This window comes from Amphiprion ocellaris, chromosome 11 (assembly GCF_022539595.1).
Source record: "Amphiprion ocellaris isolate individual 3 ecotype Okinawa chromosome 11, ASM2253959v1, whole genome shotgun sequence".
In the NCBI taxonomy this organism is placed as follows: domain Eukaryota; kingdom Metazoa; phylum Chordata; class Actinopteri; family Pomacentridae; genus Amphiprion; species Amphiprion ocellaris.
In genome coordinates, this window is record NC_072776.1 from 19,104,001 (window position 1) to 19,118,130 (window position 14,130).

The 14,130-nt window shown below is 38.2% G+C and overlaps 1 protein-coding gene across 1 annotated transcript in view; it reads left to right on the plus strand.

The window, feature by feature from the left end:
- The window catches only part of dnah7 (dynein, axonemal, heavy chain 7), a 79,722-nt gene that overhangs the window by 17,423 nt on the left and 48,169 nt on the right, over positions 1-14,130 (plus strand). Inside the window, exons 20-28 of the mRNA XM_023289075.3 lie at positions 4,253-4,446; positions 6,686-6,884; positions 7,113-7,253; positions 8,472-8,684; positions 8,799-8,908; positions 11,113-11,281; positions 12,051-12,153; positions 12,832-12,959; positions 13,126-13,338. Coding sequence (XP_023144843.2) covers positions 4,253-4,446; positions 6,686-6,884; positions 7,113-7,253; positions 8,472-8,684; positions 8,799-8,908; positions 11,113-11,281; positions 12,051-12,153; positions 12,832-12,959; positions 13,126-13,338 — 1,470 coding nt within the window. The remainder of the gene's footprint in view (positions 1-4,252; positions 4,447-6,685; positions 6,885-7,112; positions 7,254-8,471; positions 8,685-8,798; positions 8,909-11,112; positions 11,282-12,050; positions 12,154-12,831; positions 12,960-13,125; positions 13,339-14,130) is intronic.

Consider the following 14,130-nt stretch of genomic DNA (forward strand, 5'->3'; position numbering starts at 1 on the left):
GATTCTCACACAGATACAGTAGAGCAAAAGGGAGTATTTAGACAAAGAGAAGGGAAGGAGAGAAGAGTGGGAAAAGGATAGAGAGCAAGGGAAAAACAAGAGAACGAGGATAGAAAGTGAGGGTTGCACCAGCATCCTCAAAGAGTTTCCAAAGGGTAATTGGCGTCCTCAGTAGACCTGAAATGAGACACATCAATTTCAGGCAGTGTCCTCCAGAAAGCCCAGCCTGACTGCACCATCAAATAGAAATTATGGATTTTGTCTGGAAGGGGCAGGGGTGTATGGAGCCACAAAGAAAATGAGGTCACCAAGGGACAGGAGCCTACACACACAGATGTGCATGTGTACTGTCTAGTCTGCTGTAAGTTGTGTTCACTGTGTTATTGAGCATGTTGGTGCAAATGTTGTTGCAGTACTTTTTACACTTGGAATTGGCTAACCCAGTTTCAGAAAATTGGGGCTCAGCTGAAGTCTATCATGGGTTATTCCTAGAAACGTACAGTTAAACTGATTACTAACCATTATGAAGATGATCTAGACAGGAGCTATGTATACTTTACCAGACAATACTTTCATTTTATTTCACTTAAAAGACAATTATTTTTGGAGTGACACAAGGCAAAAGTATCATTATGCATTTATGTAAGAGTATCATTGTAATTTTAGTGTATGAAGTAAGACGGATTATCACATGAAAACATACATACCCACTCCTTTCTGCATAGAAAGTCTCGCAGATATGTAAGATTCTTACCGCAATTGTTTCCTAAACAGTGGGCTCACTAGTAAGTGACTGCGTACTTGCTATAACTTGTACCACAATGGCTGGCAAGTTTCTGTTGTAAAAGACCAGATGGGAGACCATTGTTGCACAACATGCTGAAGTCCTTGTCTGTTTATTATTGGAGGCACTAATTACAATTGTCAATCATTAATCATAAAAAACAAGACCCAACACAAACTAACTTTTCCAAATCCCTGAGACCGTCCTAAAACATGTTCGAGGCATTAAAACAATTTCTTATACTATCAATCAAAACAGATTGTGAAATATGCGTTTTTCAGAATTTTGCAGCAGTTTGGAAAGTTCTTTAGACATAATGTAGGTTTATCATTGTAAACTTCTATTATAAAATCAAAAACATTCTAAATACTGAATACGATAACATCAACTACAAGCTGTGTGGAAAATGTAAACGGGGCAGAAAACTGGCTCCTTTTTTTTAAAGAACTGTCTTTCAATCAACCTGGTAAAGATGCTGCTAGTTGTGTTTGTAATGTGGCTATGGCTAGCTTGAACGTATAGACACTCCAGTGATGACAGTAAAATATCCTCTTTATAAATTTGGCAGGAAACAGAAACTTTTGTAGGTATATAAGGAATGATCCCAAATTATAATAGCGGACATTACAAATTGAGTTGCTCCTCATCACATTGAAACACTGTGAGCTCACAACTCTCACAGATATTTGATTGTGTGACTGATTTCTATTTGAATTTGAATGATCTAAGAAGCAGAAATATATGGTAAGTTTTACATCTTTAATATTCATTTTAAATATTTTTACATTTATGTTGGGAAGCCAGTATTTTAGGATAAACAGTTATCAAAACTAAGATTATTATTCACACTATGCTCTTTATCTTTAATCTTAAACTTCTTGCATTGTTTAAAGCTAATGATTTTGATACACCATACCATGAAGGCCAGCTATAGAAAAAAAAAACACCCCTCAGCATTGACTTGTACTGCATCAAAAGCTGACAAACAACACATCCCTTCACTTCATCCGTAGCATTGATCAGCAGTGCATGAAATTAGAATCATCTCAACTACATATGATGACAGAACAGTGTGAGCAAAGAGGAAGGCTACAGTGCAGCTCTCGTACATGCACATCACACCAGGATGTAATGTTTTAGCCGAGGGTGTTGTCCTTACATCAGCCACTAGGAGCTGCTCAAGATCCGCTCCTCTTCCAGGGCCTCACAGCCTCCACATCGCAACTTCATTTTCCAGTTTTTTATTTTTTATTTTTTTCTGGCTTTTTTAATGTGTCACTTACCTACTATTGCATGCACAGTTGCAGATAAAAACAGGGTCAAATCAATTTAAAAGATTTATTTTGATGAACCAGCATCCTTTTAACTATGCAGCACACTACACTCTTACTCCTTCTAATGAGCTGGGGAAGGTGGAAACAGTTCATCTCTGAGCTAACAGAGAAGATGACTGGCATATTGTTTACTAACATACTGATGGATTCAGCCAATAACAACAACAGTAATATTCAGTAAACGAGTAGCTCACTTAATATTACATTCCCACACATGCAGATATAATACTCTGCATGATTTACCTTCAATATACAAAACATTTTTTTTTTTTTGCCCTGGATGTGTGATGTGTGTTATTTGAGAACAAAGAAAAATATTTTATTTATGTCATGGTTTTACTCCATGCAGATTATAGACCTGCCGTATCAGCTGAGGACAGTTGCTGTCCTCCATTGAAGCCGTCTGTTTGGTGCATAAAAACTACATTATCACACATAATACATGCATTAAAACATTGTTATCCATTCAGTGCACACATGAATAGCTTCCTGCTGGCACAGTGATGGCAAAAATAGACCTATTATTACATTGTCTTCTTAAAGAATTAGCCAAAATCATAAATGTGATGAAATCTATGAAAAGACAGAATTACAGTTCATCAAACCCCCTCACCCAGTATAATTGTCTGTGCATAAAAATACAATCAAAACAGACATTTTGCTTGTGCATCATCTATTATGTCTTTGATATATTCAGCTTGATCATTTTATTTGTCCTTTAACTCTAGTCACTGTAGTTACTGCATCTTGTCTCTTCTACTGATATTGCGTGTGAAAAATTCCCTCATCATCAATGGTTTTAAACAGTGTTATCTTTTACTTGTATTAATGTGGTGACCCTAGAGGGAAAAGCCATGTTGAAATGACTTTTCCATCTCTCCCGTTTTATCCATACATTTGGATATCAAGAACAATCATATATTAGTGATGATTAAGTCACAGCAATCCAGCATGCAGAGATATTTCTGCCTATCATGTCTGTTAGAATTGTTCAAGAATAAAAAGCAGTAATGTTATGTTCTTATGATATTCAATGTTTTTTTTTTTTCAATTCTGGGGGGATTTTGCCTTTGACCAAACAAATGGGCAGTCTGGAGGGAGACAGTAAATGACAAACAGTGCAATATGACGTGCAGTAAAGGGCATAGAGTCAGTTGAACCTTGGGCGTTCTCTGTGTCATGCACCATAACCACTAGGCCATGTTACTCCTTGTTTTTCATGTTGACTTCACAGTAGCTCTCCATTTTGATCCTTCCTGCATTTCATTTCATACTATTCATAAGATGATCTCAGGTTTCATTTCAGGATTGCTAACACTGTCATGTGAGAATTCTCAGCATTCACTGTCCAACCTTGAGAATTGGATAGAATTTTTATTTAGACACTTCCTGGGGCTGATGGTTTCAGAAGATATTGAATTAGTGTAGAGATGAGACATATCAGAGCTGAAATATTTCATAGGTGCTAGACAGGCCTCAGGTGAAATCTCTATTACTGTCCCACCATGAATTTTTTTAGGGTGCTGTGTGACAAGTGAACCTCACAGTGGAACATAATGTGGATGTTACTAAGGGAAAAGGCAGTGCTTTAGTGTCACCTTCAAGCAGCAGTGACAACACTACATTGTAGAGAAAAAGAACACAAAAAACTATCTTTCTGTCATTTGTGTCTTTAAATAACAAAAATGTACATTGTATTTTATAATTTTCTTTAAGTTTTTATCAGAAAACATACCTATGTATAGACAACTGTGTCGAACATTTCATTTATTGTACAAAAGTTGAGCTGTGCCTGTATGTATATATAATGTGTTAAAACTGCTGGTTTCTTGTAAGAACAGTCACTGGGAATGCTCCATTTGAAAAAGCTTAATGGTAGACAATAGGCCAAAAATATCTATATATATATTTGATTAGTTATCAACTGTTTGCAGTTTGCCATCTTTAAAGAAGAGACCTGGAAACCTGAAATGACTCCAGACGGACCTGAAAGGGGCAAACTATATGAATTTTGAATGTGTGTCATACTAACTAGTCTTGTAAATGTGCTGTAATGAGTTGATGATGAAGATGTAATTTTCAGCCTTGGTGGTTGGCCAAAGCTTTAAACACTATTCTCTTTAATCTGATGTAGGACAAGCACGTGTTGGCGGTGATAGCAATTGAAAAGATGTTGGAGCGGCTTAAGAAGTCCAATCAGTTACTGGAACTGATCCTCAAAGGTCTTAATAACTACTTGGAAAAGAAACGCCTCTATTTTCCTCGGTTCTTCTTTTTATCCAATGAGGAGCTGCTGGAAATCCTCTCTGAGACCAAAGACCCCACAAGGTAAACTGTCATGACTGTGCCCAAAATCATAATGGTATTTTTATTCTTTTTATTATTGTCATGTCATCAGTTATACTGTGTAGCGTCAGTTGTTGCAAGTAGTTAATAGCTGATGGCCGGCCAAAGTTTGTCTGTGTACACAATACAAACTAAGCTTCAATCAAAACTAGCTTTTTTTTTTACTGAGGACTTTAAATCTGAAAAGATTCAAAATGGAGATTTAGCATGTGAAAGGAGAAGATCCAGAAAGGGAAATAAATATAAAAGAAACTGGAAATTGATTTTAGGGCTAGAAAATGTTCTGCTAGCTATGGTAAATTAATTATAGAAACCCTTTCTATTTCTCATTTAGTTTTCACTCTGCTATTCCTCAGTTCTCTCTCTGACTGCTGGGAATTCTCATTACATCAGTACAGACACACATAGTCATCAGCTCCTCTGTAAAGAAGGGATTTCTGCAATAGGGATGTGGGCTGGCTTTTAGGCTAAGCTGTGTCGGGAAGTTAATGCTGGGGAAAGCTTGTTTTTTTTGGGGAGAATTTGAGTTATTGGTCACTGAATGCAAATCCCTGACAAAATGGCTTACTTTAAGTCTGGGGATACAGAGAAACAGAGGTCCGAACTTTCACTTTTAATGCTTTAGCTTTGGAAAACCTCCACATTGAGGCAGCATACCTATGAATAGCCTACAAAGCGCAGAAACACAGGTATACTGAGCAGTATTGAAAAGAGGAAATTAAGTGTATATCATTCAAGAAGCATTAATAACAATAAAAACATTATAAGAAAACATTGTACTTGTGGCTAGAGTTAAGTTACCGAGAACCAAGGACAAGTAAGGGATTTACAACAACAGATACCACAAGACACAAAGTGAATATGAATGAAAAAAATAGCTGAATGAATCACCTGCTACAGATTTTGTAGATGCAAATAGATTCTATCAGAATTCCCCAGCTAAACTCTAACACATATTCTACTAAGTTGAGTCTTAAAATGTTCCAAGAAGCCGTAATCACAGCGTGGAAAAAACGGTGAACACCTTTCACATATTCAGCCACTATTCACAGTGAACCCCCCACTAAAACATAATTTTGTGACCATAGGTCCCCTTTTGTTCCCCAGGCTCTTTTTTTTGTCAATTTTTGAGCTTTAGTTACTTATATCAAGGATATAATGATAAGTATAAGTGACATTCAGAAACATCTGAGGACAAGAGTTGCCTTAACCAGTGTTGCAGTTGTCTCACAATATCTTGCTTAGTTTAAGTTTGAATTGTAGCTCTAAACTTTATTCTTCGCCTGCTTCGTGTCCTGCTTCTTTTGCTTGTCAGAATTTCACAGGAGGGATCAGTCACTGAAATGGGGTGCATTGTTACCCATTTATATAATAACTGCAAATTTTGAAAATCATTATCTGCAACAAATACTATGCACACTCAGTGTAAATGTAGGAAAATAAATCACCCTCGCTCTAGCAGTCAACTGTATTGAGTAGAAATCCTAATGTGTGCAGTTTTCTGTGATTATAGTATTCTTTGAATTATTGTGTTGGCATACGTTTTTATTAGTAGAAAATGAGACAATCCACTTAATAATTAGTTCAGTTTTTGTGCTGCTTTGAGCCCATTTGCTCTACTGCCTCTGCGTCAGATCTGCAGGTGTAGGAGGCAGGGATGATCAACAGCCATTCGTTTTCTTGCATGTGGTCAGTTTGTGGTGAAGATCAACATTCATTCCACAATGTCTTTTTTTAAATGAAGTTAAATCAGAGATTTTCAAATCCTACAAATATAGGACTAAAGTGTATAAAAACAGAAATTTGTCTGGGTGATATTGATTCTGACACACACTTACAGTTTACTCCTTGTTTCACTGGCTGTGCAGTAAAAGTAGTATATCAACAGCTCAGGAGCAAAAGCTGTATTCCTCTTTCATTGTCCATTCTCGCTACATTTATACACAGTTTTGGTGTGCACAAAGAGACATTTGTCAAAGCTTACATCCTGATACCTTGAAGTAAAGCTCGGGCAGGTACATAGCCAATGTAAATAGCACTAATTTTTGGGTTAAATGGAGATCAAGTTACAGATGTGAGTGTAATTGTTCATACTGGTGAGCCCATAGAAGGTGTGAAGAGCCTGTTTAACATATACCTTGGCCATTTGAACAGATATACTGCACTGTAGACATTAGGCAATACCTAAGCAATTGCATTTTCTTGTATCCCTCTCCATAAGGGTGCAGCCTCATCTGAAGAAGTGCTTTGAAGGCATTGCTAGTGTGGTGTTCACTGATGTATTGGATATCACCCACATGAAGAGCAGTGAGGGTGAAATGGTGCAGCTCCTCGATATCATTTCCACATCCAAAGCCAGGGGCCAGGTGGAGAAATGGCTTCTAGAACTCGAGAATGGCATGATTGCCTCCCTGCATAAGGTGCTGTGTGGATTGTTACTGCGCTGTTTTTATAGCTCAGCTCCTATATAGTGTATAGACAGAGTTGAACAACAATGGCCTTTCTTAACTCAGGAACTGTGTTTTTTGTAATGCTTTTAAGAAATAGACTCAGTTATGAAGTTTTATTCTCTTGTGGATGTTTCCCACCAAAACTGACCCTGTCTGTTTAAGGATTTACCTTGTAGCCTTTTCTAAAATCCATTGCAGGTAATAGGACATGCAATTGAGGCATATCCCAATGAGCTGAGGATCAACTGGGTGCGTGCTTGGCCAGGCCAGACCGTGTTGTGTGTTTCACAGGTGTACTGGACAAAGAATATCCATGAAGCTTTCAGTTCAGGACAGAAGGTGATCAACTCTTTGTAGTATGTGTTGAATTATAGTTTACATTCTTTCTGTTATTGTCCTTTAACATAGTACAAGTGGACTCCTTACAAATGCTCACTTCCTTCCCTCTCATCTCAACTCTGTGTTCCATAGCTAAGCATCTGTTTTTATGAAAAATAAATCCCTGTCTGTCTTTGAAAAACCCTATCTTTTAACAACATATACTGCTGATGTGATGATATTTCAACCACATGCACTGAACAATAGGCTGTCCACTGCACATACTGTTTCTAAATGTTGACGTATCTCATTCAAATTATGGTTAAAAATTTATTTTATTTGTTTATTTATTTTATTGTGACTTTTTTTTACGCAAAGACCATCCCCACAGATGTCCACACTTTTCTCTTAAAAAACAAGCAGGCCACCATGTTTCTCAACTACAGCAGGCTTTGAAGTTCCATGATGTCTCTATCAAAGCAGTAACCATGACAACATGCATTGCACAGAATGCAATTTCACACAGCATGAGAAACAGTCTGAACAAAGGATTTTAAAGGTTCCCCAGATGAGGTCCACAAAATTTGATTACAGTTAGACAAACTTTGTGACCGACACATTACTGTACAGTGACGACTTGCCTGGATGAACTATCTCCAAACAAACATCCGATTCAAAGTAGTTGGGCTTTAAAGAAAGATATACTGTAGGCAAATTTGGGATGAACAGTTGATAGAGTCTGTTGCTAAAACAGATACCGTTTGATCCTATTTTTAAAAAAAATATTATTTTGGGCTTATTCAGTAGGTAGTGGAGACAGACAGGAAAGCAGGGAGAAGGACCTGCAGTAAAGAGCTATGAGCTGGAATCAAACCCCAGCCGCTGCATCCATGGGTCACCCGCTCAACTAGTTGAGCTATCTGGGTGCCCCTGTTCCTGGTTTTAATGGTGGGCAGGAAAATAACCTTGTGTCACACATCATATTTTTTTATTTAACATCCCTTAAGAGTTTGTACTTTTTCATCTATAGAGTCATGATCATGCCCTGCTAGTAATAGCACTAAGGAAAAGTGTGGTGTCTTTGTTTGGGACATCATGACAGTGATGGACTTAGTAGTTCGTTCGGGGATCAGACTTATGACCTTATGTTTGTAGATGGGGTCTTGATAGCATCTCCGCTCTGTCTTGACAACCTGCAGCAAGCTCTGCTTTCTGTTTAATAATGCCTCTCTCCCTCAGGCCCTAGATGCTTACTTGGAGCAGAACAATAGACAGATTGACGACATTGTGGCACTGGTACGGGGAAAGCTGTCGAAGCAGAACCGGGTGACCCTTGGAGCCCTTGTTGTGCTTGACGTCCATGCCAGGGATGTTTTAGCTACACTGGTGCAAAAGGGAATAAGTGATGAGAATGACTTTGAGTGGCTCAGCCAACTGCGCTACTACTGGGTGGTATGTGGAAGGGGTGTGGGTGGGTTGAAGTGTTTGGGGAGTTTGGGAAATAATGTCTATTCGTAATACTTAATCATTGATTGACTTCAGAATTCTGAATCACACCATGTGCAGGAAAGCCACCTCCAGACCAAGATGATCAATGCTGGTTTGCCTTATGGCTACGAATACCTGGGCAATACTCCACGTCTGGTCATTACCCCCCTCACTGACCGCTGCTATCGGTAAAGCTACTACACCAGCATCTCAACAGTTAACTGTTTCTTCCTTCCAAATGTTTATTTGAAATGCCATGAAGTCTTGGCTTTGTAAGAACACTAAAAACTCCAAGGTTTCTGGCACTCCTCAGATCAAAATTTAGCATTGTTTAGCAAGCAGGTTAGGACATGCAATTCATGTACGACACAAGTTCCAACAGTTGGTTACAATCTACTTTATTTTTAATTAACTGTTTCATAGTCCCTGTGTGTCAAAAGTTCATATAGGCTAAGCTGAGAGTTAAACAGCTAGGAAAATTGCCAAAAATTATCTCATGACTTAGTGGCTGAAAAGGTAATTGACTTAATTTGAGTCAATTAGTGTTGAATCTAGAAAAGTTTGCAGAAAGATACCCCACATGTTAGATCCAAGTTAAACATTTTGAAGGCAATTCTACAAAGTACTAACCTAAAGTGTCAATAAATTTGTGACCCACTAGAAATGTAATGAAAGAAAAAACAGCTTAAATGCATTATTCTTTCTACTGTTATTCTCATATTTCAAATTCCTAAAGTACAGCAGTGGTCTTAACTGACCAAAGGCAGAGAATCTGAGTTCAAATATATTTATCTATGGTGTCTGTAAACTTCCATATTCAATTATGTTTCTTGTAAACTGTAGGCTGAGAGCAAACAGTGCCACCTTTTCCCCAGTGGTACTTGTTTAGCAGAGAGTCCCTTTATGCCAGCAGCAGAGGGAGGAGGAGAAAATAAATTATTCCACAAGATCTTTTTTAAAGGACTTGATCATCAATTAGTCCATGAGGGTGTGAAGTTATTCTAATGTTTTTGTAGCTTATGTGCATGCATGTCAATATGAAGATATGATCTTTGATCAGTTATCACACACATTTAAAAAATAGCTAAGCTTATTACTGGTATCTTTTATGTTTGGATTTTCAGATATTTCCATTGGTAAGATTAATCACTGATTCACTCAAAACATACCATAATCCAATTAATAATGATCCTTTATAGTACTGAGTGAGTCAATAGATTACTGTTAAATATTTAAAAAACTGAAATAATACATTAGATTATCAAATACTAAAATCGTGATAGAAATGAGGTTAAAGTCAAATGTACAGAGAAATATAATTTAGCAACCAATCATACAAGGCTTTAAAAAAGGAAAATCTTAAAATCATTCTTAAACTCACAGGTAACCAGTGAAAGGCAGCAAAGATTGCTGTAAACTGGTCCTTTCTCTTAGTGTGTGTTAAAAGCCTGGCAGCAGCATTTTGTACCTGCTGCACTTTCTGTATGTTTTGCTTCCTGATTCTAGAAAAAAAAGTACACTGCAACACCTTGGGGAGATAAATGCATGGATAACCTTCTCTAAATCTGCAGGGGAAAGGAATGACCTGATCTTGGTTATCTGTCTAAGTTGTGCAATGCAGGACTGTAAAAGTGTGGTTACCTGAGCATTAAAACAGGAAAAGAGAGTCAAAAACACCCGCTACTGGCTTCTTTTTGTACAATGTTAGATAAGGCACCCAGACTAGAAGAGAGATTGTTTACGCTGCTGGTGGGACCAAAGGGAGTAATAATAATTACTTCCAATTTGGAGACAAATTGTTTGATGCCCACTTTTTAATTGCTACCAGACAGCACTTAATAAGTGAAACATCAGTAGTACCAGGCCTGAATAGGACATACATTTGGGTATTGTTTGTTTAACAACTGAAACTGATGCCATGTATACACACCAAGCATTGACCCCTGAGGGACCCCAGGCTGGAGAGGAGGGCAGGAGGAGTAGACATCTCAAAGCATGGCAGAGAAAGACCTGTTTGTCATATGAAATACACCAATCCATCCCACATCACTGTCCACTGTGTTGGAGGTTGAACTGAGGTCAAAGAGAACTGAAACGGTGTACAGACCACAGTTGGCTGCAAGCACCAATTCATTGGGAACCTTGACCAGAGCAGCATCTGTGCTATGTAGGGAGCAGAAATCAGACTATCATTCATCAAAGACATCAGTCAAGTAGTCCCAGTTTTTCTAAAATCTTAGACAAAAACAGCAGCTTGGAGATGGGTCTAAAATTATTTAAAATACAGGGATGTAGAGAGAGCTGGTCAGGGTTCAGAGTTAGTTTGTTTTAACCCTTAACAATGTTCAATTTACTTGACAATTGACTTTGTCCTCTGTTTGTCTTCCTTCAGCACTTTGTTTGGTGCCCTACACCTCCATTTGGGAGGTGCCCCTGAGGGCCCAGCTGGTACAGGAAAAACAGAGACAACCAAAGACTTGGCCAAAGCTGTGGCCAAGCAGTGTGTGGTCTTCAACTGCTCTGATGGACTGGACTACATTGCTCTGGGCAAATTCTTCAAAGTGGGTTACTTTCATATTATGATTTCTTCTTAACTGATTCACACTAAAAAGCTCTAGATATGAGTGAAACCAAGGACTCGAAAAATGCTTTACTTAATTAGAAGTATTATATTCACACATGCTGCTCCCTTCTTCTTTCGGATGGAAGTGTGCCAGAACACATACTTTTACCTGGGAATATTCCACCAGCATAACTATTAGCACTTCAAAGGGCCAGATAAAAGGAGATGACACAAGGGTCAAATTTTCTTTATTCTTATTTCTCCCTATCCCAGAGTGGTATGCTAACATTTAAATGTCAGCCTATAGACACCACTGCCACCTGTCCTTTTAAGATTTATGTAATAAAGTTGTGCTTTTATGGTTGCCTGTCGTTACACAAATAGAAAATCTATGAAGGAAATGCCACATGAATATTTGTGTGGGAATGGCAGGGTGTAAAGTTTTATCCTTTCAAAAATCACACTATGCTGTTGGCACAGTAAGAGGACCTTGTTCACTTCCCACAGCATCTCTGCAGCTAAACAGTGTAATGTGGTTACACTTACATGTGTGTCTTGAATGTGTGAAGCTACAAATGCTGGACCAGATGACTGAAACACTGAAATTGCTTAAACCCTATTGTCATTTCCTCTTGCCTGCTTCACTGAATTAACTGGCACAGATAGGCAAAACTTACTCCTGCATGCTATTTAAATTTGTATTAAGGAGTTTAATGTGTATTAAAATGTGTGTGTATGTGTGTCTTTGAATGTGAACTTGTGATCAGGGCCTTTTGTCCTGTGGTGCTTGGGCCTGCTTTGATGAGTTTAACCGCATTGACTTGGAGGTGCTGTCAGTGGTGGCTCAACAGATTCTCACCATACAGAGAGGTTTGTTTTTTCACATTCTTATTTTCTTTCTCTTTGATCTATGAATATACTGGCAGTATACCAGGAACAAATCTGGCAAAATTTCATCAGTGAAAAAGCAGGTTTTAGACTATAAAGACATACAACACTGAGCTAAGGCGATCTGTGTAGGCTGTCCAGCAGAACTTCAAGCGCAGCTTTGTTCATCGCAGCACAGCAGTGTATTTATGTGTAGTACGGGCACTGAATGCCTTACATCGTAACATGCAAGAGCCAAAGGGGTAGCCCAAAACTGAAGTTTGAAAATGTTAATAGGTTTCTGTTGCTTAACTGCTAAGATGCTTTTCATAGGTGTAATTAGAACTTGAGCTTTTTGTCATCTGTTTTGTTTGTCCTAAACTGGCAAACTGTAAAGCTTCTAAGCCTACAGCCATGAATGTTTAAATGCCCATGTGTGTCTATATGTGCATCTGGTGAGGATGTCATCTACTGATTTGGATCACAGATATGGTGGACATGTTGTCTACAATGTGAGTTTCATCCAAAAAATAGAGTTCCCTAAAACTGGTGACTTAATTACTGATTTGTAGCCTTTAATAGTTTAAATGTTTTCACACCTTTCTAGTCTTCAGCTGTCTTCATCAGAGTCGGTATGCAGAAAGGCATACAACAAAAATATATGTACATCTCTGTGCCCAGGAATTGCTGCCCATGCTGAAATGCTGATGTTTGAAGGCACAGAGCTAAAACTGGACCCCTCTTGTGCTGTGTTCATCACAATGAATCCTGGCTACGCTGGACGCTCTGAGCTACCAGACAATCTCAAGGTACTCTATCATATATCATTAAACATATAGAATTCTTGGTCTTTGTTTCTGTTTTAAAAGTCCAAAATATAATTTCAGAAAAAGTTCAAAATATAGCTCAAACAACATCAGAGTGTTTTAAGTGCAATTCATGCTGCAGTTTAGCCAAATTGCCTCTTCACCACAGGCTTTGTTCAGGACTGTTGCTATGATGGTACCAGACTATGCACTGATCGCAGAAATTGTGCTCTACTCGTGCGGCTTTGTGACCGCACGGCCTCTCTCAGTAAAAATAGTGGCCACTTACCGACTTTGTTCAGAGCAGCTATCGTCTCAGCATCACTATGACTACGGGATGAGAGCCGTCAAGTCTGTGCTAACTGCTGCTGGAAACCTTAAGGTACGTCAGAACTGTTTTACTGTGGTATGATCTTTGTTGTTTGTTAGGTTTTTTTCCCCCACAAAAAAAAATCCCAGACAGTTACGCATAGCTGTGGCACCTCTATCAACATGTTAATTTTTTACATGCATGATGCCGTTACTGTGAGAAGCTTTAATTCTGATCTCTTTTCAGAATAATGCAGTTAAATCGAGCAGAACAATCTTTAATCACTGAACTACAAGGCAAATAGTAAGCAGAGCCTAATTGGTGCTGTTCTGAGTAAATTAAAAGGCAAACATGCACATAGCTGAGTGTAGTGTCTTCTCAATACAAATTTAGTTGAATTTAATGCAAAAGAAGCAAGTTTTAAGTCATGAGTTTACATATTAGTAGTTCTGTTGTACTATTTGTATATATATTCCACAGGAGTAATCTCTCAAATGCAGTGAGGAATCTGAATTTTGGCCCATACCTATGCATTTTCCAAACACACTATGACTCTGTTTTGCAGAGTGCAGTGATGTGTGACAAACAAAGTAAAGAGCTGTAAATTAGACCTTCAAAGGAAAGGTTATCAACTGGCACCTGCCTTTTTTTGTGCAAGCAGGAAATATGCAGTCACTTTGGTGACCTAATGCATTATACATATCATTTTATTTTCTCTGGTTCGCTACAGGCTTAGCAGACACACTAAGCCTAATTCCTTTTAAAAATGTACTTTTCCAATGGAGAGGTGTGTATTTAGTCTCTTCTTGAATTTGACAGGGGAGCTTCAGAGTCACATGTATCACACACAGTAATACTTTTCTT